Source organism: Ahaetulla prasina, chromosome 3 (assembly GCF_028640845.1).
Source record: "Ahaetulla prasina isolate Xishuangbanna chromosome 3, ASM2864084v1, whole genome shotgun sequence".
NCBI classification, from domain to species: domain Eukaryota; kingdom Metazoa; phylum Chordata; class Lepidosauria; order Squamata; family Colubridae; genus Ahaetulla; species Ahaetulla prasina.
Genome location: NC_080541.1, coordinates 184,691,373 through 184,718,187, shown reverse-complemented (window position 1 = coordinate 184,718,187; position 26,815 = coordinate 184,691,373). Strand labels below are relative to the sequence as shown.

At 39.9% G+C, this 26,815-nt stretch overlaps 1 protein-coding gene across 17 annotated transcripts in view; it reads right to left on the bottom strand.

Annotated features, from left to right (window-relative positions):
- PPARD (peroxisome proliferator activated receptor delta) overlaps nt 1-26,815 on the bottom strand; it is a 69,672-nt gene that overhangs the window by 24,116 nt on the left and 18,741 nt on the right. For 4 of the 17 annotated variants that reach the window (XM_058175304.1, XM_058175301.1, XM_058175306.1 and 1 more), the window contains 2 exons: nt 24,464-24,616; nt 12,707-15,741 (listed from right to left, as the gene is read on the bottom strand). The exons of 5 other annotated variants lie outside the window; for them this stretch is intronic. In XM_058175304.1, the coding sequence (XP_058031287.1) occupies nt 13,372-15,741 (2,370 nt within the window). In that variant the 5' untranslated portion in view covers nt 24,464-24,616 and the 3' untranslated portion in view covers nt 12,707-13,371. Of the gene's footprint in view, nt 1-7,555; nt 7,689-10,529; nt 10,731-12,706; nt 15,742-24,463; nt 24,617-26,815 lie in introns of those variants that run through there. 8 more of the 17 variants (XM_058175307.1, XM_058175303.1, XM_058175308.1 and 5 more) reach the window with 6 other exon arrangements.

The following is a 26,815-nucleotide window of genomic DNA, read 5'->3' as shown; positions in this document are numbered from 1 at the left end:
GCGTTGGTGGATGACCTCTGGAGGGCCCGGGATAGGGGTTATTCCTCTGCCCTGCTCCTAGATCTCTCAGCGGCTTTCGATACCATCGACCATGGTATCCTGCTGCGACAGTTGGGGAGTTTAGGAGTGGGAGGCATCGTGTTTCGGTGGTTCTCGTCCTATCTCTCCGACCGATCGCAGACGGTGTTGGCAGGGGGGCAGAGATCGACTTCGAGGCGCCTCCTTTGTGGGGTGCCACAGGGGTCGGTTCTCTCGCCTCTCCTGTTCAACATCTATATGAAGCCGCTGGGCGAGGTCATCAGTGGTTTTGGGGTGAGTTATCAACTGTACGCGGATGACACCCAGCTGTACATTTCCACCCCTGACCACCCCAATGAAGCTGTCGAAGTGTTGTCTCGGTGTTTGGAGGCCGTGCGGGTCTGGATGGGGAGAAACAGGCTCAAGCTCAACCCCTCCAAGACTGAGTGGCTGTGGATGCCGGCATCCTGGTACAGCCAGCTGCAACTGCGGCTGACTGTTGGAGGCAAATTATTGGCCCCAATGGAGAGGGTGCGCAATCTGGGTGTTCTCCTGGATGAACGGTTGTCCTTTGAAGATCATTTGGCGGCCGTCTCCAGGAGAGCCTTTTACCAGGTCCGCCTGGTCCGCCAGTTGTGCCCCTTTCTAGACCGGGATGCCTTATGCATGGTCACTCACGCCCTCGTCACTTCTCGCCTGGACTACTGCAATGCTCTCTACATGGGGCTCCCCTTGAGGAGCACCCGGAGGCTTCAGTTGGTCCAGAATGCAGCTGCGCGGGTGATAGAGGGAGCCACTCGTGGCTCCCATATAACACCAATCCTGCGCAGGCTGCACTGGCTACCTGTGGTCTTCCGGGTGCACTTCAAGGTGTTGGTTATCACCTTTAAAGCGCTCCATGGCATAGGACCGGGATATCTTCGGGACCGCCTTCTGCTACCACATGCCTCCCACCGACCGGTACGCTCCCATAGAGAGGGTCTCCTCAGGGTGCCGTCAGCCAAACAGTGTCGGCTGGCGACCCCCAGGGGGAGAGCCTTCTCTGTGGGGGCACCTACCCTCTGGAACGAGCTTCCCCCAGGACTTCGACAACTTCCTGACCTCCGGACTTTTCGCCGCGAGCTGAAGACGTACCTATTCTTCCGAGCAGGACTGGCTTGATAGGGGTTTTTAATTTGTTTTTTAAAGGGGTTTATTTTATATTTATATTATGTATTTTATATTTAAATTTAGGCCTTATCGAATAAGTTTTTTACATAGTTTTTATTGTAATATATTGTATTGTTTTTACTTGGCTGTTCACCGCCCTGAGTCCTTCGGGAGAAGGGCGGTATAAAAATTAAAATATTATTATTATTATTATTATTATTATTATTATTATTATTATTATTATTATTATTATTATTATTATTATTATTATTATTATTATTATTATTATATACCACTTCACGGTGCTTTAAAGCCCTCTTTAAGCATTTTACAGAGTCAGCATATTGCCCCCAACAATCTGGGTCCTCATTTTACCCACCTTGGAAGGATGGAATGCTGAGTCAACCTTGAGCCTGGTGAGATTCGAACTGCCAAATTGCAGGGAGTTGGCAGTCAGCAGAAATAGCTTGCAGTACTGCACTCTAACCACTGTGGCACTACGGTTCTTTATAGGCATTTTAATTCAATTTAAAAGGGCCACATTAAACTTGGGAAATGTATTCCTCCAATCAGCATTATGCTACATGTATTTTTTAAATTAGCAAATGGGATCACTGATAAACAATACTAATAAAACACCTATGTCGAAATACAAATATAAGTTTTAATAAAACAGTGTGTGTGTGTGTGTGTACATAAGTATATATGGGTATATGCAATATGTGGGCAATATGATAAGATAAAGTTTTAAGGTAAAAACCATGATAAAATATGGCACCACAGACTCACAGTAGGATAGATGTTATAATTATGAAGGTGTATGAAGTGTAGACTATCTCCATAATGGTATACCCTGGGCAACATTCTGTTCTAACTGAGTGGCTAAAAATCTACATACAAGGGTCTGAACTGGTCTCGTGGTCAAAAATACAGATGCGGCTACATGTTCAGAGGAGACTCCAGTCTCCCAGCTCCTATTGACTATTTGAAATTCCCGCCATTGTAGCTATTGTCTATTTGAAAAATCTGCCATTGTAGCCACCGCTAAAGAGGCTTCTTCAACCATCCAATCTCATCATTTTAAATTTCCCGCCGAATTTCACCATTACCATAGTGATATCCCCATTACCATAACAATTACCAAAGTGATTGACATAGAAAGTTTAAAAAAAAATCAAGGAAATTGGAGAAATACAAAGAAATACAAAATACAAATTGGAGACATAGAAAGTTAAAGAAAAAAAAATCAAGAAAAATTGCAGAAATACTTCCTCATTACTAAAATTAGAAAGAGTGTGTAATAAAACAAAGAAATAAGAAAGATACTTCTTCATTACCAATTACATAAAAACTCAAAATATCATTATGCCAGCCAGAAAATCCAACGCTGATAAAATTTTAGAAACAAGATTAATAACTATTGAACAAAACTTAGATAAAAGATTACTAGCTATTGAACAAAACCTAGAAAAAAGAATACAAGATATTGAACAAAACTTAGAAAAAAAAATTCTAACAGTTATTGAACAAAGTTTCACAAACTTGATAAAACAAATTTCAACACTAAAAAATGAAAACTCAAATGATCCAAATCTCCTCCCAACTCATCTATCATTACATAATACACAACCTACAACTCAACCTAGACAACAAATAAATACAACACAACCTAAGCAACAAATAACTACTAACCAACTAATCAGAGATGCCATGGAGAGAGGACAAAAAATAAATAATGCAATATTATTTGGACTAGAAAACACCAACGAACCTGATATCAATAAGATTCACAACATCATTGGAAATTATATCTCATCAACCATCTCCCCAAATGAAATAATTTCTGTCTCCAGAGATGGACCAGAATAAAAAAACAGTGATGGATCAACAGCACCAAGATTTTGTAGAGTCACATGTATTAATGAGGACAGCAAACGTAAATTCATTTATACTATAAACTCTATTGCTAAAACCAACCCTGCCTACAGTAAACTTAGATCACGTCCCGATCTATCTTTTCTACAACGAATACGTTCTCGTGAACTTCGCACAGAACTTAAACGAAGACAAGACAACGGTGAATCCAACCTATACATTGACTATCGGGCTGATTGCATAAAAAAATAAGACCTACAATCAAAAAATCACCTCCAAACCCCCCATCACCCATAACAATCAACCAGCCATCCCAACATTCAATCAAGTACCCATCACCCTACCATCCATCCAACCAACCACCCAACCAGCCATTCAAACAGCCATTCAGCCAGCCATCCAATCAGCCATCCAAACAGCCATCCAAACAACCATCCATCCATCCATCCAAACAGCCATGCAAACAGCCATCCAACAATTCACCCAACCAACCACCCAACCAAACATCTCAATAAACAATCAAGTACCCAACATCCAAACACTCACCTCCCAAAACATCCATCCACCCATCCAACCATCTATACAACCACCTGTTGTACACAACCCCCAACCTACCAACATCCAAAACTAGGTATGCCCCTTACCTCTTCAACACCAATTATTACAGATCTCAAATGCAAATTGATAAATGCGAGAAGCATTGTTAACAAATTACCTGAATTTATCCTCTTGTTAAACAGTGGTACATTCGATATCATTTTTGTTTGTGAAACATGGCTGAACTCATCCCTTCCTGACTCCATTATCTCAAACAAAGAATATCAAGTTCATCGACCAGATTGTGAAATCCGAAGAGGTGGTGGAGTGGCTATCTTTTACAAAAAGTCACTGAATCTAAAAAATATTCAAGTTTCACACAAACTTTCTCTCCCTGAAACTATTGTATGCGACCTATCCCTTAACACCACTCTTCAATTCTAGATAGATAGATAGATAGATAGATAGATAGATAGATAGATAGATAGATAGATAGATAGATAGAATTTTTTATTGGCCAAGTGTGATTGGACACACAAGGAATTTGTCTTGGTGCATATGCTCTCAGTGTACATAAAAGAAAAGATACGTTCATCAAGGTACAACATTTACAACACAATTGATGATCAATATATCAATATAAATCATAAGGATTGCCAGCAACAAGTTATAGTCATACAGTCATAAGTGGAAAGAGATTGGCGATGGGAACTATGAAACGATTAATAGTAGTGCAGATTCAGTAAATAGTCTGACAGTGTTGAGGGTGTGTGTGCATAAGTACTATGTACTATGTACTCTGTACTATGCTACAGAGCCCCTGACTATGACATTACCCATGCAAATATGCTAACCTCACTGCTAACATGGGCTACCTCTTGCCCATACCCTCTCATCTTCCTGGGCGACATAAATCTACGTCTCATTAACTGGATAACCAATGAATGTACAACTGATCCAATCCATACTACACTATACAATGCTGTTACAAACCTAGGTCTTGAACAACTTGTAACTAACAATACAAGACTCAACAACTGCCTTGATCTCATCTTCTGCAACAACTCAAACTCAATTTATGGACTACAAATTAAAGAACCTTTTTCCAACAGTGACCACTGCACGATTGATTTTCGTCTCAATATACGTCCATACTCAAATCGTCATAACAATAGTATCCCCATCTACAACTTCAAAAAAGCCAACTACGACCTTATAAACAACGATCTTTCATTTCTGGACTGGCAAAATCTGTTTGCAAACTGCATAACTGCTGAAGACCACTATAGAGTTTTCCTACTTGAAATCAATAGAGTCATTAAACTATATGTACCACAAATGACAACCATGATCAGGAAAAGCAAACTACCCATATCAATAAAAAGCTTCAATAAAAAAATCCTCTGAAAAGAAACAAAAAGGCTTTGTAGCAAATTTCAAAACCGCTACAGAAATATATGCAACCAAATAAAACTGAATGCACAAATTACCACACCAAACAAGAAGAGGACCTTCATGACAAATTCCAATCGTGCCTTTTATAATTTTGTTAACAATAAACTTAAAGACACAAGATCCATCCCACCACTAAAAGATTCTAACAACAAAGAATGCAATGACGAAACAGTTAAAGCCAACCTCTTCAACATATTCTTTGGCTCAGTTTTTGTTAATAGCGATGACACATATCCGACATTCCACAAACGTACCAGCAATGAACATGATGACTTAACTCATATAGACTTCACAGAAGAAAATGTTGGAAAAGCTCTTCATAACATAAAACCATCGCTATCTATTGGACCCGATGGACTGTGTGCCTACTTCTTAAAAAAACTTTCCACTAATATAGCAGAACCCCTAAGCATAATCTTTGATAAAGCTTTCACTACCAGTTCCTTTCCCAAACTTTGGTCACTGGCCACAGTCATCCCTATCTTCAAAAAAGGAGACCCCAGCTTAGTCGAAAATTACAGACCAATCTCTCTATGCTGCGTCACCTGCAAAGTCATGGAATCAATCATCAACCAATCCATTACCTCACACTTAGAAGCAAACAACCTACTCTCCAATAAACAATTTGGTTTCAGGAAAAAATTATCATGCAACTTACAACTTCTCCACTGTAAAAACATATGGACTTCAAATCTCGATCATGGCAAAACAATAGATGCAATCTACATAGACTTCTGTAAAGCTTTTGACTCAGTAGTACACGATAAACTTCTCCTAAAACTAAAATCCTACGGCATTTCAGGACCCCTTCACAAATGGATATCTGCTTTTCTGTCTAACAGACAACAAGTGGTCAAAATTGGCAATGCTCTATCAAATCCTGTTCCTGTCAAGAGTGGCGTTCCTCAAGGCAGTGTCCTTGGACCAACACTCTTCATACTATACATTAATGATCTTTGTGACCATATCTCAAGTAATTGTGTTCTCTTTGCTGACGATGTCAAACTATTTAACACCACTGATAATACATCTATCATTCAAAAAGACCTTGATCATCTAACCGCTTGGTCTAAAACTTGGCAACTCCAAATCTCAACCAGCAAATGCTCAGTCTTACATATAGGAAAAAAGAACCCAAACACTAAGTACTCGCTTGATGGACATTACCTCACAGATGACCCCCATCCCGTTAAAGACCTTGGAGTTTTCATGTCAAATGATCTAAGTGCCAAAGCCCACTGCAAATACATAGCAAAAAAGGCTCTAAGAGTTGTAAACCTAATCTTGTGTAGCTTCTTTTCCAAAAACACCAGAGCATATAAAACATTTGCTAGACCAATTCTAGAATACAGCTCACCTGTTTGGAACCCTCACCATATCTCTGACATCAATACAATTGAACGTGTCCAGAAATATTTTACAAGAAGAGTTCTCCATTCCTCTGTAAACAACAAAATACCTTATCCCACTAGACTTGAAATCCTGGGCTTGGAAAACTTGGAACTCCGTCGCCTTCGACAAGACCTAAGTTTAACTCATAGAATCATCTATTGTAATGTCCTTCCTGTCAAAGACTACTTCAGCTTTAATTGCAATAATACAAGAGCAACCAATAGATTTAAACTTAATGTCAACCGCTTTAATCTAGATTGCAGAAAATATGACTTCTGTAACAGAATCATCAGTGCTTGGAATACTTTACCTGACTCTGTGGTCTCTTCTCATAATCCTAAAAGCTTTAACCAAAAACTTTCTACTATTGACCTCACCCCATTCCTAAGAGGACCATAAGGGGCGTGCATAAGCGCACAAACGTGCCTACCGTTCCTGTCCTATTGCTTTTCTTTTCTTCTTCATATATATATATATATATATATATATGTATGTATGTATGTATGTATGTATGTATGTATGTATGCTTATACCTTTATATACTATATAACCTTTTTGTATGATAGTTACATATATTGTTGTGACAAAATAAATAAATAAAATAAAAATAAATAAATGTATGACACAGTACCTAAAATGTGATCCATTGTGAAAGTAAAACTAATTGATTCCAAAGTCCTGTTCAAATTGAAGACAGGTCTCTACTGAAATTATCAGGCCACGTCAACAATATCTATTTCACATTTTTCTAAAAGAATTACCGTATATACTCGAATATAAGCCGATCCGAGTATAAGCCGAGGTCCCCAATTTTACCCCAAAAAACTGGGGTAAACTGGGGACTCGAGTATAAGCCGAGGGAGGGAAATGAGGCAGCTACCGGTCAGGGAAAGCCTCCCTCCCTCAGCCGAGAAGGCTGGCGGCCCCGCCCGCCTCACTGCACCGGCAGGGCTTCCCCGCGCTAATGCAAAAGCCCGCCAAGTTTGCACCATCCGGTATAATGTGAAAAAAAGAAAAGAAAAAAAAACTCGAGTATAAGCCGTATATACTCGAGTATAAGCCGAGGGGACGTTTTTCAGCACAAAAAACGTGCTGAAAAACTCGGCTTATACTCGAGTATATACGGTACCTCTAATCAGGATGTTTTGGAACAGGATATAGCTATATACCCATATAGCTATTGTCACAAAGGAACACAGAATTCCATAGTCATGAATGGGGGTAACACTTCTCATTTCCCAAGATGGCAGAGGGATTTGTTCCTGTGAAATTAACACTCATTTAAAAGCTTTATCTATTTCGGATAAATTCAAGACCAGACATCTAGCTAACTCAACATATAAGAAACCAGCTGTTCACAATTTTAAGTAATTAAAAAAAAGCAACTGAAGCAGAGAATAAAGCAAACACAAATGAACATTGTGCTTTAAGGCATTTTGATAGTTTACAACATGAAATTAAAAAAAAAAAGACTTTAAAAAGGCAACAGACTAGGAAAGGTTTTTGCTACTGTCAGCTAACAATACTGGGATAACAACAGTTAAAATGCTCCAGGGAGATTCATTCAAGCTTTTGAAAATTTTATCTATAGCAGCAATATGACTAGTGAACAAGATGTAATTTAAGAGCAATAAAGCTGAGAATGTTCCCTTTCAGCTATCTGGATCTTTAGTTTCCCACCTCTCCCCCATTAAAAGTTTCTGACAAAAATAAAATCTAAAGCAGAAAGGAACACATAATATTAAACAGGATGGCTATCTCATGTGCCAATAGCAAAAAATAAACTGCAGGTGTTCTTATCCTAAATGATTGCCATATGTTTGGTCTACGTCCAATAGCTGTACCAGCCAGAGAAGCAACTTCTGAATACCATACTGAATCCTGAAGTGCTGAATTTTTAAGTATTTCTTGGCTAACGGTGTTGTACATATGCAATTGGTCTACCTATAGTGCATAATGTATTTTCTCTAATAACTAAAACAAATAGATGAAGCAACACTGAACACATCACAAAAATAATTGGAATAGGATTTCTTTGTTTTTGTGCCTTTGAATCAGTGTTGACTTCTAGTAACTTCCTGGACTAGTCCCTGTAGTTTTCTGGCAAGATTTTCAGAAGTGGCTTGCCAAGGCAGAACTAGAATTCATGGTCTCCCAGTTTCTATCCTGATAAGATTTATTTTTATTTATTTAGAAAATATATAAATGTATGTATGATAAAACAGAAAAATAAAAAAGAATACATTTTTGAAGATGCTCACTTTGATTTTTTTAAGAAATTAGCTATTAAAAAACAATAAACTATATACCGTATGTTTAAAAAAACATCCAAGTATGTACAATAAATGCTAAACTTTGTTTAATAAGCACTTGTCAAGGGGAAGGTATTGTGCATTTTTCTTGCTTTGGCAGGAAATGTGGTTTCTCTTTTTTTTAAAAAAAGACAGTATAACATTATTGAACAATTTGAATTCACCACAGAGAACAAGAGCTGGAGTTCAGCATCATCAGAAGGACTACAGATTGATCATCTGTATCATATAGAATCAGAGACATCATTATGACACTGTCTATTGCTGTTCTTCAACTGACTAGCACAGGGCTGTCAAACTCCTGGCCTGCAGGCCGGATGAGTCACATGCTGGCCACGCCCACACCCAGTCTAGCGAAGGGAGGGAAAGTCCCGATACATCACGTGACGACACCGTGACAATGTGAGTTTGATACCCCTGGACAAGTAGTTCCTACTATTATCTTTATAGCAGCATTTATAGTAACTATGGCCTATTAGTCCAGCAGAACAGATAGTCCCATTGCAGTGGATTTCTACAATTATTATGGCACTAAAGCATATAAATGATATAAGGAATAATGTGAACACCAGGATTCTAACTACAGTGGACTAGTCTCAAGAGTAAGTTACCAACAATGATAAACTGTCATCTTGCACAAGCAACTCAGAAAGAAAAACATGAATAGGAAATTTGACACTTTTTGGTGCTATTATAACTCTGAACTGTCACTAAATGAACTGCTGTTAAGTTGAGGACTGCCTGTATACTATTTAGGATTTCTTTACAGTTCTGTACAATAGGCCAAACATTATAATTTCTATGCTGCAGGAAAAAAATCAGCAATTGGTATGCCAAGTTGTTAGGAGAAAAGACAAAACCTTGTGACCCTCCCAGCAACCCTCTTTAGATTAATGGGAAGCAACATAGGCTTTCCTTCCCTTAAATAATCCAGCCGAAAATCCTTGATTATTTAATAAAGAAGAAAATAAAGATAGTATGAGTGTTATGCATGTGTGTGTGAAGAAGATACAAGTCTTATGCCTTTCTTCTTCTAATAACCTTTATCAGTATTTCTAAGAAGATGACATGTGCATATGATGAGCATGTGCAATGTGTTGTGTTAAAAAAATGAATGCATTTATTTAACTTCCAACTCAGCAGTCTTCAAAAATAAAAAAATAAAAAAAACTCCTACCTTGGATGAAAAGTTATGGAAGATAAAATAAAGGATTGCTTGCATTCACATTAGATTGGATGTAAAACATATGCTGTCTCACAGTTCAAAAGCTAAGCTACTATATTACCATATGATGCATTCCTCAATTTTTTGTGACTTCATGTACATAGTTCAGCTGCAAAAGACAGTAAAACAAATCTAGACAATCCTGAATGAATGTCTGATAAGTAGAAGCTCCATACAGTATGTCAAACTTGTTTTTGCTCCCTAACCCCTCCAAAGTAATTTGAAATAAAACTTTGAAATATGAAGAAAAGATGAAACCATCAACTAATTAGTGCTCTTTCTCAGTGACTTAAGAATTCAGAGAGAGAGAAACACACACACACACACACACACACACACACACACACACACACACTCGGGGACATGGAGAGAGAAGAATTCAGTCAATGCCCTGCTTCTAAACTACACAGCTTCTGAAGTAACAGAACTCTTCATCCCCGCCGCATACATTAAAAATGAATTATTAGAAATTCTATCCCACATATACATTTTAAAACACATGGCATTCATTTGCCTGGCCCTCTTTTTACCATGGGGAAAAAAATCTGGATACAAGGGAAACCTACCCAGCTGCAAAAGTATTCATCCTTCTATTTCTGTGAAAATGTTACTATGAAGTGGGAAACAAAAATGCAGATATCAACTATTTTGCAGCAGCTCCAATAGGGTCACTGCAATGGCAGGAATAAGAAAATGCACCCAGGATTGATTCGTTTTTTGTAAATTCTTTGCAGATCCTTGTAACTCCTCCTGAGCACACAACAGCCCTGAAAAAGTGAAATGAGAACTTAGTAAGAATACTATCTGTAATCCAGAATGAAGCCTGCAAACCATCCACAAAATTCTTAACTTCCTTGTAAGTTCCATTAAAGCTCTATAGAACATGTAGCTGAAGAAAAACATAATAACTGTTTTGACTTTAGGAGATAGAGTGATGCAGGTGTTCATATTTCAAAGATCTTTAGAATACGATTTTAATTTATAAAGCATGTATCAAGTAGTCAAAATAGTGACAAATTTCCATTTATTTTAGAGTAGTTTTTATATGTTGTCTCTGAACCAGAAATAAATAGGCTTTGCTCTTAACAATGTCAGAGTTATAAGATCACCGGCGCCTGAAGCTGCTTTCAAACTAGGGGAAAATCCTCATATGGAGTGACCCAGGGCAGGATTCTAAACCTCCAGAGAACAAGCACAATTCTATGACATGTATTCCTATTTTTATTCATATCAGTGGAAATAAAGTAGTACACCGTACCTATTGCATTTACATAAGCATCAATCAGCAATTTATTCCCAGAACTCATTTTAAAAGAAGTTATCAATAGGTACCTGCTTTGTATACTTGAATTACTAAAAGGAAAAACAACTTTTTCCAAAAAGTCCACTATTTTCCTATTTATAAATGATAGCAGTTGCCACCATGGTCTTAGTGCTGTCCTAGATCATATCCAATGACAGACTGTATCTAATTGGCAGACAACCCATATATTGGCAGAACAGACTTGCAAAACAAGAAATGCTGCTATGTACCACTATTATTGCTAGAGATAGGCAGAACTTCTGGAAAACCTCCCAAGGACATCAGGTCACAAAACAACATGCTAATGGCAGAAGCATGTTACTGATAAATGGTACCAATTACATTCACAAAACACTGGCCACTGTTATGGAATTACAACTTACATTCTAAGAACAAAGCTTTTTATCACATGTAATTCTGCACTATGTGAAAGAATTAAAGACCCTGGAAGAATAGTTATTTATTGGCTAAATTACTCTTAGCAAATATGTGCAATAAAGTAAGATAATACAGAATCTATTTATCTGAACATGGTTTTTTTCTCAAGAGAAAACTGGTCATTATTGCTTTTTTTAGGACCTCTGCATATAATGATACAACCTGGATTTATATTATTAAACTAATATGACAAGAGGCATCCAAATGATCATTAGATTACTGTTTCAGTGGTGAGATAAAGCTGTTGTTGCTTTAACCATTTAATCATGTCTGACTCTTGGTGACTTTGTAGGCAAGTGATCTCCATTCTACTCTATCAAGCATAAACTTCTTTCAATTGTTGCATGCTCAGCTTTGTATCAGATTTGACATTATCAAGCCAAAATGTTCTTTGCTTCCCCTTTTTCTTGTTCCACAAACCACTCCTAGCATCACTGCCTTATGATTTCAGATATTAAAGATATTAAAGAGATATTAAAATGCATGGATATAATTTTTGTCACTATTATGTGAAAACTTCCGTTGTACTTTCACTAGTAACTTACATCACAGCTTTAGATATATATCCAGTGTTTTTAATTTGATCAAAAATGTGTAAACCTGTTTTTCACCTTAAATTTCTCAGATAATGTTTTAAAAGGACCAAGTTTGAATGCATTTATTAAAAAATCTGTAGAACCAAACTTCATCACAGCATCAAGAATAAGGAAGACAGCTGGCCAAAGCAACCAAATAATTGCCCTTCATCCAATCATCTTTATATGGGCATAAAGACAGTAAGAATTCCCTGAGATTTTCCCTCTTATCACCCTCAAAACATTTGTGAACCTCTAGGAAAGTTGCAGAGTTAATTACCTCTCTTACTGTGAATCAAAAGGGGCAAGGTGCTGATCAATTTTAATCACCAGGGTCTAAAAATTGATCACTTGTGAATATTCAATAGGAATCCTTGCATTCTCATGAATTAAAACAAAGTAGACACTGCAACAAAATAACATTTTTATTAAAAACAGTAATAGATAAAATCACAACCAAAATATCTCTGACGTAAGGAAGACATTAAAAGAGAATTAGTGCAGTGACCTAAAAACTCAGGCAGTGTCTATTGAGAGTTAACATATGCATAAGAAGGTTCTTCAATGGTAGGATTAAGTCAATTTTTTTCAGAATGTGTTAAAGTATCATCTGAAATAGAAATAAATGGAATACTGGGTTTTCGTGCTTTCAAGAAGCAGAACCATCTCTCTACCAAGAAGGATATTAAGGTTTTCCATGACAAATAGAAAAGTGGAAATGCCCAAGCTATTTCCAGAAAAGAAGAGCACTAAATATTGAACTGGGGTATTTACCAATAGAACTGTGACTGAAACATATATGATTTTATCAACTATAAAGCTGTAAACAGCAATCCTGACTACATTGGGACATAAGGAGTTTTTGGTTTTGTGCGCCCAAGAGATTTGGGCACTAAGACATTCACTTTTCCTTAACAACAACAACAAGCTATAACACAACACTTACAAACATTCTTTTCTAAAAGTAGTAAACATTTAACAATTGAACATTTAATAAGTAGAAACAAACTAAGAATATAAGTATGGCCTTCAAAAGGACATGACACAGCAATGTCTCCCTTTTCATGGCAGGTGGCCTGGCAATTATTTCCATCACATCTTTGTTTCGGTGGAAATTATCTGGTTCTGTAGATAATGTAATCTACTTGCTTGCCATTTCATCCACCCGACCAATGACAATAAGCAAATCACCAGTACTACTTGAAAGATTAAAATCATCACAATAGGGTGTAGAGCAATATTTAGTACTCCATTTGAACTTGGTGACCATCCCAGGAGCACCTCCCACCAGGCATGGTCTCCAGCTGATGTAACCTTTGCTACAATCTGGGCAATTTCCTGATTGTTGTGGTGAATCTCAAGAGCAGCATTTTCACCCATATCTCTGAGTTTCAGTAATTCTTGCTTAAGAGAGGGGTGAGAAAGCAGATTTTTAAGAGTAGAAAGGCCAAATCCAAGTGAAATAGGAAATATTTCTTTATATAAAGAGGGATAGGCTTTCATATGTTGCACAGTCCAAACAGGAACACGAAATTGGAAATCACATCCTACAATCACGCTAATATTACAAAAGCAACGATTGATATATGGCAGCATAGGTTGGATGATGATACTATTAATGATTATAAATTCGCATGGAGTTCTAACACAAATACAGCCCTTGCCAGTATATACAACAGTAGACATTTCTTCTTGGACTACATCAAAAGAACAATGAGAGTTATTTATAAGCTGAGGAGAAAAGCATTCATGGTGCTCTTCTAAACTGTTATCATCACATACAAAGCCTAAATTCTCTCTTTTAACACAGCCCTGCACATTAACGCTTTGCCACTCACCATCCCTCAAGTGTGCCCATTTATTAGAGTCTCTGGAATACATGACCAAGTCTCTGTCAATCTGGAATCCCAGGGGCACTATTGGATAGATAGGAATAATCTGAGCGGCCTCCACAGTTATTAAGAATAACCTCAATATGTTTTGAGTAGAGTCATAAGACGCATTTAGCAGTCTCCACCAAGCTTCTAAAGCGATTTCACCTGGTGTGAGTTCTGGTCGAATTAAATTGCTTACCTCCATGGGAATTTTTCCTGCCTTAGCTTCTCGAATCATATCCATGATGACATTTTGGGTTATTACCTGGGCCTGTCCACATGCTAAAGCCAATGAAACATTATTTTGAAGAGACTGAATCCCAGAGACTATCAGTATGTTATCATTTTCTAAAATTGTTTCCCAGACTGGAAGCACTTTACTGATAGCTTGTGGTTGTTTTGTGAGTTGTGAGAAAGATTTGGTTAACGGGGCAGTAAGTTTTCCTATTTGTTTTGTGGAATATGAAAGTTTATTAGCTAATACTTCTATGTTGGCTGCATCTATAAAAGAAACCCCCGCCCCCAGGGGACCCAGCCAATCTAACAATTCCCTTTTTATTCTTTCTCCATGGTGTACTCCTTCCCACATTTTAACCCATTCTATCCAACCTCTGTGGCTAACATCAAGAAAGGGAGAACACTGGGGCACTTTCTGTGACACATTCAAACCTTCAAAATTAATCTGTACCTCCTTCAGAGAGGTCTGTGGGTTCCTAACAATTTGCTCAGGCTGATCTAATTTTAATACATGAGATCCAATAATTGGATTTCTCATATAGCGCAGCGAATGAAGATCTGTGATCAGTGGGTTAAATTGAAGAACTGTTTTGTTTTGAAAGCCTAGTTCTAACTGATACAACCCTTGTTCACTATTTTTTTCTGTTATGGAAATATGACCATAGAATTTAAACTTAACAGAGGATGCTCTTTGATCACAATGTGTTCCTTTAATTGGAACTACCCAATCTGGGGGTCCCTGTCTAATTAAGTCTCTTCCCTTTAATTCCCAGTCATGTGATTCCCAATTAACAATCATTTGGGTAGTTTTTTTCCCAGAAGGTGAAATTAAGGATAGCTGCAAATGATTTTTAAGAAATTTATCATTTTGGGATCCAACAATAGTTCTCAGATGCAATGGTGCACCAAATTTCCATAAAGCAGCAGAAATTAGGGCAATGTCACATGAATTGTTCTGGGTTACGCTCTTTCCAGTTCTGTGGGACTCCAAATGTGTTGGCAAAGGTCGGCATGAAACAGGTATATTGAAAGTTGAACTGTCCATTTGCATGTCATAACAAAAATGTCCAATTTCTCCACTGGCCTTGACAGTACAATTAGCCAAATCTCTCCAATGGCAGCTGACTGAGTCTGAAGCAGCATGGAATATGTACAAGCTCTGGAACACTCCGGGATTGGAACTGTTGGCATATAATCCATGCATGCGGCATGTCAACTTTATTTCAGATGCTCCTCCTTTTGGAAAACAAGCCCACAGTTTCACAGGGAGGGTAGACGCATTCTGGGTTGCAGAAACAAGCATCCATCCATTCCACAGGCACAGCAGCAAAGACAACATCTTCGAAAGCATCTGAGAGAGAAAAACACAAAAAAGATCTCCAAAGCCCCTATTGCCTGGATGTGCAGTACTTGAGAAAGTATTTTAGGTGCTCCTGCTGCTTTTAAGTCAGAGTATTAATTTCTTCTTTACAACTGCATCACTTAGTGACAGAAATTTTGGTAACTCAAGGATTAGCTGCATTTTTAAAAAAGTTCTATTTGCCTTAAGGAGAAGGAGCCCATCTACACTTGTTAAGACTTGATCTCTATTCAGGCTACACTACTCAAAAATATCTATTATAATTGGACAATCAGAGGTCAATATTACATCTATTGAATCTTAACCACAACGCTTAAATCATCAGACATATCAGTGATACTTCTTGTAAAATGCTGTGCAAATTAACCAATAGGCTCTCAATCTTTCTTCTTATAGAACCAAATATGCAAGACTTTTTATCACCTCAAAAAATTCCTTTGGATGCTTCCTTTCATTATAATGTAAATCAATAAAGTTTTGTTTCAGATGAGTCGGACATATACATCTAGCAATATACAAGTGATTTTCTATTGTTTTCTTCCAAGTTGTTTTATTCTCCCACCCATGTCCTAACCAACCTTGACCTTCTTTAGCTTCCAAGACCAGATAAGATACTTATGCACACATGCTTATGGATTTGTTTTTCTCCTATTCCCAAGACAAAAACTACTGTACATCATTTCCCGTATCTTTGCCCCAATATTGATACTGTTGCCACAATTCTGTAGCAAAGTTAATAAAACTGTTCCCTGCATAGAAAAAAGCATCTTTCCTATTTGGTAACTGGATGATCTGGATTAGGAAGAAACAGTGTTTGCAGCAAGAGATGATGTTGCATACTGCTTTTTCCCAGCACAAAGAACCAATCTTAAGCTTAGTTTTCTTATCTTTACATCTTCAGGATGTAGAATGGGATTCACTGGGAGTAGGAAATCTTGCTTTCAAAACCTTTCCAAAACCAATCACCTGTTCCTAAAGTGATATGCTCTTAGGCATCCTTCTCCCATCCTACAAGAAGCACTCTCTTAGCACCATACTATACCATTCACTACAACACCTGATGCCTTCTAAGAAAAGTAAAGCATGAGAGCCTAATCCAATTCAATGCTACTGTACAAGAGTGGGCACTACAATCTGATGGCATGCCATGCTACTACAACTTCCGTTCACCAAAGTGGTGGTTATCCACCCTTCTCCCTGTCTGCCCCAAAGTCAAACTGCTGCCACTGCTGTTCTTGTCATTAATTTCACTTGTATGTATTTTCTATCTACCCACTACTGAGAGAGGCCAAAGCCAACCTGGGGCCAGCTTCTGAGTGAAAGCAGAGCACCAAAGGGATTTGAAATGCATATGAGTAGTACACATTCTTCACAGTTGAATCTCCATCTCATTCAGAGGTGGTATTCAGCCGGTTCACACTGGGTCGCATGAAGTGTTGGTGGAAATTTGGCCAAGGTCGCTGAACTGGTAGCGATGGCTGGCTGGCCATACCCCCGAACCGGTCCCCTAGTCGCCACTCGCTCACCCCGCCCACCATGTTCATCACCACCATGTTCTTCGCGCACGTGCATCCCATTGCCTTGCAAGTCCAATGGGATGTGCATGCTCAAAGAACTTGATGGCAACAGCAGCAGTTTTTTCCATGACCTCCTGTACTGTTCGGTGGCCTGTGGCCAGCCGCCACAGCCACAAAGCAGCTCTCAAAGAGGCAGCGGCTGGGAGGCTTCTTTGCCAGCTGCTTTCCAGCAGCGGCGGCTGGCTGGGGGCCACCGAAAACTCCAGTCAGCTTGCTTTCCGTACTGTGGACCAGCCGCCATGGAAGGTAAGCAGTGGTGGTGGGGGAGGAAGCGGGGCTAGGGCCGGGGCTGCTAAAGGAAGGGAAACGGAGGCGACTGGCGAAGAGAGGGCGGAGGTAGATAGTTGGAAATTCCAAAAAATTTCCTACCTTTTCCTGTGGGCGTGGCTAGTGGGGGGGGGTGTCATGTGACTGAGTGGACATGGGCGTGAGTGGCATCAAGTTGGCCATGCCCAGTCAGTCACATGCCCCCACCTAGCTATGTCCACCAAACCGACAGCGAAAATTTTTGAAACCCACCACTGATCTCATTGTCAGAAGAAAGCTGGCAATGAAATCTCATTGTGGACAACCACAATGGAAAATGTGGAATGAGAATGTGTAGAGGGCACTATGCAGATTGTTGATATTTGTGAGTTTTTCTCTATATGATACATAATGTTTTATTGTTGTTGTTTTTTAGTGGAAAACATTATATTCTTAATTTGGCTTCAGCCTACCGCAGAAGAAAGCTGGCAATAAGATGGCGATTCAACTGTGACGAAAGGTCCTGAACCACCAATAAGTGAACCATCTCCAAACCAGGGTAAGGAAATTGTAGGAATAAACCCACAGCCAGATCCTGCTACCTGCTGAAACAGATTGTAAGACTTAATTAGGATCTAGTCCATGTTTAAACAGTTTAAATCCATGTTTTCCTTCATTTCTGTTTTTCACTACTTACATTACTATCAGCTTCCCAGCTGGAGGATCACTCGGAAGTAGTCTTAATCAATTTTTCAGGATTTTTTCAATGATACAAAGTTTATTTGGAAGGATGAGAAAAAGGTCATGTGTTTCAGGAAATAAAAGATCTGACAGACTAAAAGAATTGTTCTTGCTTGTCCCCAAAAACCTTGCCTGAGTTTGTAAAGCATTCTATAGATAGCCTAAAAACTGAAATATATACTTCCCCCAGTTCTACCAATTAAATATTCATGATATTATTAGTATACATATCCAGTATAAAGTCACAGAGGGCTGTTATGCTAACACTAATGGTATTTGAATTGGGAGGCAGCAATCTAACTCTAAACCAGCACAGTTTTGTCCATCCCTACATTATGGTACTCTAACAACCTTTATCTATTGCATTTTAGTCTGCCTTACATTGTTGTAGTAGTTATTCCTTGTTTGCTCCATTTTCTTTTTTAAAATCATATCTCTTCCTCCAGTAAATCTTTACCAAGTTTCTTGCCCTCCTACAAATTATTAGGAATAACTGAATTATCAAAGCAATTATTTCTTATCTCCTTCACCAACCATATCAGCACCATCATGTCTCACAATGAAAACAACATTTTCAGTGTATAAAGCAAAAATGAGTGAATAAATGTGTGAACAATTTACATAGCCTTGTAATACTGCCACCAAGAAAGAATATAGTGTACAAAGGACATAGAACTCTTGTGATCCCCTGGCAGGCTATGGCTGAGCCGGGAGCGTGCACATGCATGGGGAGACCCACAAGTGAGCGCCAAAGCGTGGGAAAGGCACACACGGAGCAGGTGGCCGCTCGCTTAAGGAGTGTCTCCCCGTGGATGTGCACGCTCCTGGTTCAGCCACAGCCGGCCGGGGGCTCACAAGGGGAGGAGGGGGAGGAGGGTTGCCAGACAGTGCAGGAGCGAAGTGACCGTGTACCTGCCTTTGTGCCACATTTGCGTGTAAGGCAGCCTTCACTTCCTGCTTCTTCAGGATGGAGTTCACGCCCTCCGCGCTCAGCCGAAGAGCTGCTGGGGGTGGGGGACAACACGGCAAGGCAATGGCCGAAGCCTCAGTGCAGGAGAGAAGCTGTGTCCTGTTAAGGCCCTCCTTAAGTGCACGCATCTTTGCTGCACTTTGGCACTCGGTTGTGGAGGGTCTCCCCACATGTGTGTATGTTCCTGGCTCAGCCACAGCCAGTCAGGGAGTCACGAGAGGAGAAGGAGGGGGGAAGGAGGAGGACTGTCACCCAAAGGAAAGCCTCTGCCGCTGCTGGCGATCTTTCCTCAGCCAGCTCAGATTTCCAAAAAGAAGAAATAAAAGGAGAAGTGAAGCACCCCAAGCTTGGCCCAGCCGCAACTTTCAGAGAGAGAGAGAGAGACAGAGAGAGAGATAGATAGAGAGACAGAGACAGACAAGACAGACACACACACAGAGGGGGGAGAGACAGACATAGTGTCATGTCCCACTCCTCCGCTGACGGCCGGGTCAGGGAAATCCGAATCAGGCTTGCCTCTGCAGCTCTGCCCAAAGTCCTAGCAAAGTCCTCAGAGCAGGCAGGAGACCAGAAAGTGACTTCAGCAAGATAAGTTCGACTTTGCCTGACTCAGAGAATGCCAGAAAGCAGATCCTTTATATAGGCCATGGGGTGTGGCTCCATGACTCAGCACTCATTAAGGCCTGCCCCTCCCTTCCTTCTGTTGCCTCCGCCTATCCAGTCTTCTGATGCGAGGGTCACTCCAATCAGCAGCTGTTGGAAATAAACTTTCCTCAGGCTCACATGCTGTGGAGGAGGGGGAGGGGTCTAGCTGCTCCGTTTGCCTGGGCATGGAGCCAGGGCTGGGACCGGGGGGTGCTCCCTCCTCTGCAGCCTGCTTGGGCATGGAGCCAGGGCTGGGACCGGGAGGTGCCCCCTCCTCTTCAGCTTGTCTGGGCATGGAGCCAGGACTGGGGCCGGGAGGCATACATTCCTCCGTGTTCGGGAGCAGATAAGAAGGCCCCAGCTGCTGTGAGAGCGGGCAAGACACAACACATAGAGAGACACATACAGTGATACACAGAGAGGGGGAGAAGACATAGAGAGACACTCACACAGTGATGCACAGAGAGAGGAAAGAGAGGGGAAGATAGGGAGAGGGGGAGAGAGAGGTATAGTGGGGGAGAGAGACACTGGGGAGAGATAGAGGAGGGAGACGGAAAGATAGGGAGAGGGACAGAGAGAGATACAGAGAGATACAGAAGTGGGAGGAGGAGGGAGAGAGAGGGGGAGAGAGAGGGGAAGATAGGGAGAGAGGGAGAGAGAAATACAGAGAATGGCTTTGTGGCTGGGTAGGCATGGCTAGAGATCATGTGACTGGGGGGAGTGAGTGACATCGAGTTGGCCAAGCCCACCCAGGTTTTGTGGCTTCCGGTGTGTTTTTTTTTCTATGGGAAACAGTCCAAATGGTTCTTTGAGTGTTTAAGGTTACAGACCCCTGTCTTAGTTCAACCTACCTTTTTTGTTTAAGGACAACTGGAAGAGGGAATGCAATGCATGTTGCCTAAATTTGTCAACTACAAGTATCTGGTGATACATAAATATACTATGAATTTAAATACAAGCATTTTTAATCTATCATATTACTTATTTGTACACAAAAACAAAAACCACAAATCCATCCATCCTGCTTTCTTCAATATGCATCATTAAAAGGAAAACTACAAATAAAAGGGAGTGTGTGACAGGTCCTTTCCCAGACATCATTTAAAATATATGCAACTAGCAGATAGCAGCATATACCAACCTTAAGTGATTTCAGAAGCTAAGCACCAAAAAAAAAGTCCTAGTTAATATCTGGATAGTTTGGGAATTTTATAATTATAGGCAAAAAAAACTAAATGGCATGTTCACGAAATTACCAGAAGCATAACTTGAAACAGTTTACCTTCAATTAGATCAATCCATTGATACACACATAGACATGCAGGGAGGGAGGGAAAGGAGACAGACAGACAGACAGACAGACAGACAGAGAGGCACCAAGCATTTAATACTACTGAATTGGTAAGCAATATTCAAATTGGGTGTTAAAGGAGAAAAAATCACCAAAAGATGTGTGCATTACTCCTTTGCTATGGAATTGTCTACATAAAATGCTAAATAGATTTGTTTACTAAATAAATATTTTATTCAATTTTTCAACCAACTAAAAATAGATTGCAAGACAATGTTTCTATAGATATTAATACTGTCTGTCTGAAAATTAAAATGATCATTTCTTACTAATTTATCCCAGTACATTCTCTTGCCAGTACAAAGGACTTTTTTATTTACTGAAATTGATATTTCAGTAAGTACAAACAAACAATGGTTGTATACTAAATATAAAATTGTAATTAAAGTTGCAGATTAAGCTATGCAGATAACTATGCATAGTTATACTGGTGTATTTAAGAATGAATAAAGCATAACATTTGTAATATTTTTATTCTGTCCTTTCTGCCCAAAATGCAAATCAATATATTGGATGTTTTGGTAATATTTTGCAACTGCTCCTGAATGCAACTTGCAGACTTCCATGGAATACATGCAGAGTTTCAAAGAAAAAAAATGTAGGATCATAATGACTAAGACATGGATCATGGGGAAAAAAAGAGAAAACTGAATTTGAAAACTATCTTTAAGAAAAGATCTCAACCACAAGAAGACCAAGATTTGTTGTTTAGGATCTAGTGTACAGACATGGGATAATAGTTTTATATTACAGGATAGTATATTCTTGTTAACGATTAAAGAAAAATGCCTTTTAAGTAAGAGCTGTTTGATAGCGGCACCAAATGAGCAGAGAGGAAGTGGGTTTCTCATCACTGGATGCATTCAAACAAAGGGTACACAGCCTTCTGTCACAACTGCTTTGATTTGGATTCCTGCACTGAACAGAGGGTTGGATTCAATGTCTAAACGATGCTTTCCAAGTCTCTCAGTCTATGACTGAGAACTTTTCTTACAAGAAAAAGAGCATGCAGATTTTTTTATTAAGAGTTTGAAAAATATTTCAGGAATAAAAGGTTAGAATTAGGATAACAAATTAGAGTTAGAATTAGGATAGCAAACAAAAAACTGGGTGATGTGTTCTTTCTGTCTTTTGAATATAACAACTGACATTAAAACAATTGAGAAGAAGGGTCCCATTTCTTAAACTCTGAAAAATTTTGCTCTCTCCATATACAGATCCTACATAATGACAGCCTCCTTTAGAAAAGACTTATGGATACAATTTCCAGAAAAATTACTTAATCTGTTGCTTCAGAAGAAAAAAAACCCTATAACCCCGATATAGGAGTTTAAATAGACATCCAGTTTGGGGTTTTTTTCTATATTTTATGGGCAGGACACCAGTGCGATTAATAGTAAAATAAAATGTTGAAAATTACTTAATTTCTTGCTTCAGAAGAAAAAGACTAATATTGTAATCTTAAAACCAATGTACTGATTGAGATATATGCTTTGGGGAATATGCTATAGATGTGTGGTACATAACCCCGATATAGGAGTTTAAATACACATCCAATTTGGTTTTTTTCTATTTATGGGCAGGACAACAGTGCGATTAATAGTAAAATAAAATGTTGAAAAGACAGTGTTAACTTTGTACCCTGATAGTGGCCATTCACAAAATTGTTGTTAGATATGATACATACACTCTTCTATAAATTTATTTAGACAATAACTTCACTAAAGTAGCTTAGAGAAATAGATATGGGAAATTGTAGTTGTAATTTCAAGTAGTTCAAGCATGTTTTGCCTTTACACAGTACGAAAAATGTTGTTGCAGGGTTTTAAAGTGTTATATTGGTTTTCAGTATTCCATAAATCTGAAGTCTATAAGAGGAACAACATTCCATGCATCATCTTTCATGCTTCTTACCATATTGTATGTCACTACTGCTAATATTACATTGACATTAATAGAATGCCAGAAAATTATTTTAGAAGCAAAACATTAAGGTAAAGGTTCCCCTCACACATATGTGCTAGTCATTCCCTACTCTAGGGGGTGGTGCTCATCTCTGTTTCAAAGCCAAAGAGCCAGTACTGTCCAAGACGTCTCTGTGGTCGTGTGGCCAGCATGACTAAAAGCCAAAGGCGCACAGAACACTGTTACCTTCCCACCAAAGGTGGTCCCTATTTTTCTACTTGCATTTTTTACATGCTTTCAAACTGCTAGGTTGGCAGAAGCTGGGACAAGTAATGGGAGCTCACCCCCGTTACGCGGCACTAATGGGTTGCCATTATGATAAGCAAAACATTATCAAGAGCTTAAATATAACTTACCAAAAATGTATTATAGAAATTTGAATGCTTAATTTCCAAAGTATTAATAGGACTAGGACACCACTACAGTTTTTTATTTCTTCTGGTTAATATATAGAGAAGACATTTACTGTACTTTTCTACAAAGATAAAAAAAGTCTAATGGAACCAATCCTTTAAAACATTACTATTAATTGCGCAATCAGACAATTATATTGGTTGTCTTAGCACACTCTAGCTCTATAAATAGCATATTTTAATTCTAAAAAAATTTCATATAATTTGTTTTTTAAAGGTAACCCTTTAAAAATGCAGGGAGACAGGAGGAGATTTTAGCAGTCTCTTAAATTCCACAATTTAATTATTGAAGCTTCTTATATATAATTATTCAGAACACATATATGAAATATTATAGGAAGATTATTTGATTCAATACTGACACTGTTCAAACAAAAGTAATATATTAATGTAATCTCCTATTCAAATACAAAGCCAAATCCACTTATATTTCCAATTAAGTGATAGTAATTTAGTTGCAAAAAAATCATAGATTTCCCTTATAACTGGCAAAGAGAACAAATAAATAGATGCCCAGATAATCTGCTTTTTTAAATTCTAGCTTTGAAGAGATTTCTTATATAAAAATAGTGATTCAAACAAAAAGATGTAGATAGTATAACTGAATCTGTGTCAAGAAGCTATCATGTAGCTGTTCAGCAGAAATCTACACTAAGTGGGATACCAATTTATTTTCGCAATCACTGCTTCAAGCTAACAAATCTTCATATGCCACAGAATTATATTGACTAGCACTTAATGTTCTTAGCATGCCAGAAAACCCCTAAGACCAACATAACTAAGACAAGACAGAGCGCTGTCTTACCTGAACGGCACTTCTCAGTGGCTGAGGAATAGGCCAGGAATGGGTACTGCTACAGTTGGATCTGCCCAGAGACTGAGTCGTAAAATTCTTAGGCACGCCCCTTTGCCTCTCTCTCTCTTCAGTTTTTCAGTGATGTTGAGTCTGAAAGAAAGGCTTAAATAGAAATTAGTAAACGCTGGCTCCAGACCCCATTATACTAGAGTGGGGCTGGCCTATTCCACAGTCACTGAGTGGTAGCTGCGCTTCTAGTCGAATGCGCAGTTATCCAGCTGGGTACAGGGATGGACTGCGCCTGATAAGCTTCGGCTATACATGCTTTTATCCAACGACCAACGGTCGCGGATGACACCTTGGAGCCCAGAGATGTGGTCCAAAAGGAGACGAACATAGCCTCAGATTTCCTGGTGGGTGCGGTTCGCTTGATATAAACCTTGAGAGCCTTCCTTACATCCAAGGTATGCCAGCATCTCTCCAGAACATGGGATGGCCCTGGACAGAAGCTTGGGAGAATAAACTCCTGGGACCTGTGGAACCAGGAGTTCACCTTGGGGATGAGATCGAGGAGGGATCGAGACGCAGAGATGCAGAGATGAGCTCTCTTGGAAAGAGCTGCCGTCTCAGATATGCGCCTAGCTGATGTTACAGACACCAGGAAAGCCACCTTAAGGGTGAGATATTTGAGGCTTGTTGTTTGCAGGGGCTCAAAGGGTGGCTCCATAAGGGCGTGCAAGACCTTTGACAACTCCCTAGTTGGATATCTGTGAATAGTGGGAAGCCTCAAATTTGTAGCCCCGTTGATGAATCTGCAGATCACAGGGTGGCATGTAAGAGGACCCTGGTCGTCGCCGGAGAGTACAGTGGCCAAGGCCACAAACTGCCTTCGAATGGTACTGTGCGACAGCCTCTTTTCCAGACTATCTTGCAGGAATTCGAATACCTATGGGACAAAAGCAGAAGTAGGGGAAACACAGTGCCTCATACACTATCTTACAAATCCCACCCAGGCGGCGTTGTAGATCCTGGTGGTTGATGGTCTCCTGGCCACCTGGATCGTTGTGATGACCCTGTCAGAGTACTTGGCTCTCCTTAGGAGGATCCCCTCAAGTGCCAGGTGGTCAGTTGGAGCCACTGTGGCTCTGGGTGTTCCAAGACCCCCTGGCTGAGAGAGATCTTCTCCGGAGGTATTCTTCAGGGCCGGGCCGCAAAGAGGCTGACTAAGTTTGCGAACCACAGCCGTCTGGCCAATGAGGAGCGACCAGGAGGACCTCTGACTTGCCTGCAATTACTCGCCGAATCACCCCCGGTATTGGGAGTGCAGAGAATGCATATAGGAGACCTGGTGACCAATCACAGTGGAGGGCATTGGTCTCCTCCGTCCCTGGGATGGGAAATCTCATGAAAAATCAAAGCAGCTGAGAGTTTTCTGGTGTTGCCAACAGGTCTGCTGTTGGCTGACTGACCCTGTCGCAGATGTCCCGAAAGATCACCAGGTGAAGACGCCACTCAGCATTTTCCACTGTTGTCCTGCTCAGGTAGTCTGCCTGGGCATTTGATGTTCCTACAATGTGCTCTGCCTTCAGGGAGAGGGTGTTTCTCTCCGCCCACTGTCCGAGCATCAAGGATTCCTCCATGAGGGAGCAAGAGTGAGTGCCTCCCTGGCGATTGCCATGAGTCTTTGCCATGATGTTGTCGGTCAGGACAAGTATGTGTCTCCCTTGAATGGAATCCTGAAAGTGACAGAGGGCCAGATGAACTGCTCTCAACTCCAGCCAATTGATGTTGTTTACTAGATCCTGAAGGGACTAGCGACCTTGTGCTACTTTGGTGTGAAGGTGAGTCCCCCACCCATAGAGGCTTCTATCTGATGTGATAGTTATCCGGGAGGGTTCTCTGAAGACAGTGCCCCTGTCAAGGGCTGAGGATAGCCACCAGCGGAATGACTTTAGGACTTGTAATAACACCCTGACCCTGGTCAGTGAGTTAGATCTCTTCCCCTTCTGGTGAGGAAGCATGAACCATTAGAGGCTGTGAGGGATTATGGCTATGCATGAGATCATCTTGCCCAAAAGGATGGACAAGGTTGCTATGGGAACCCTGGGGTTCTGTCGAATTTGGACTATCAGTGTCTTTATGCTCTCCCATCTGTCTGGAGATGGAAAACCTCCCCCTTGGAGGAGTCTATGATCGCCCCCAAGTGGGTGATGATGGTGGCAGGGTCTAACTGACTTTTTTTGCAGTTGAATCAGGAAGCTGTGTCCCTGCAAGGTCTGAATTGTTATGTCCAGGTCTTCTTTGGCCCTGGGAAGGGAGGAAGCCTGGACCAGAATGTCGTCTAAATAAGTTTGTAATCGC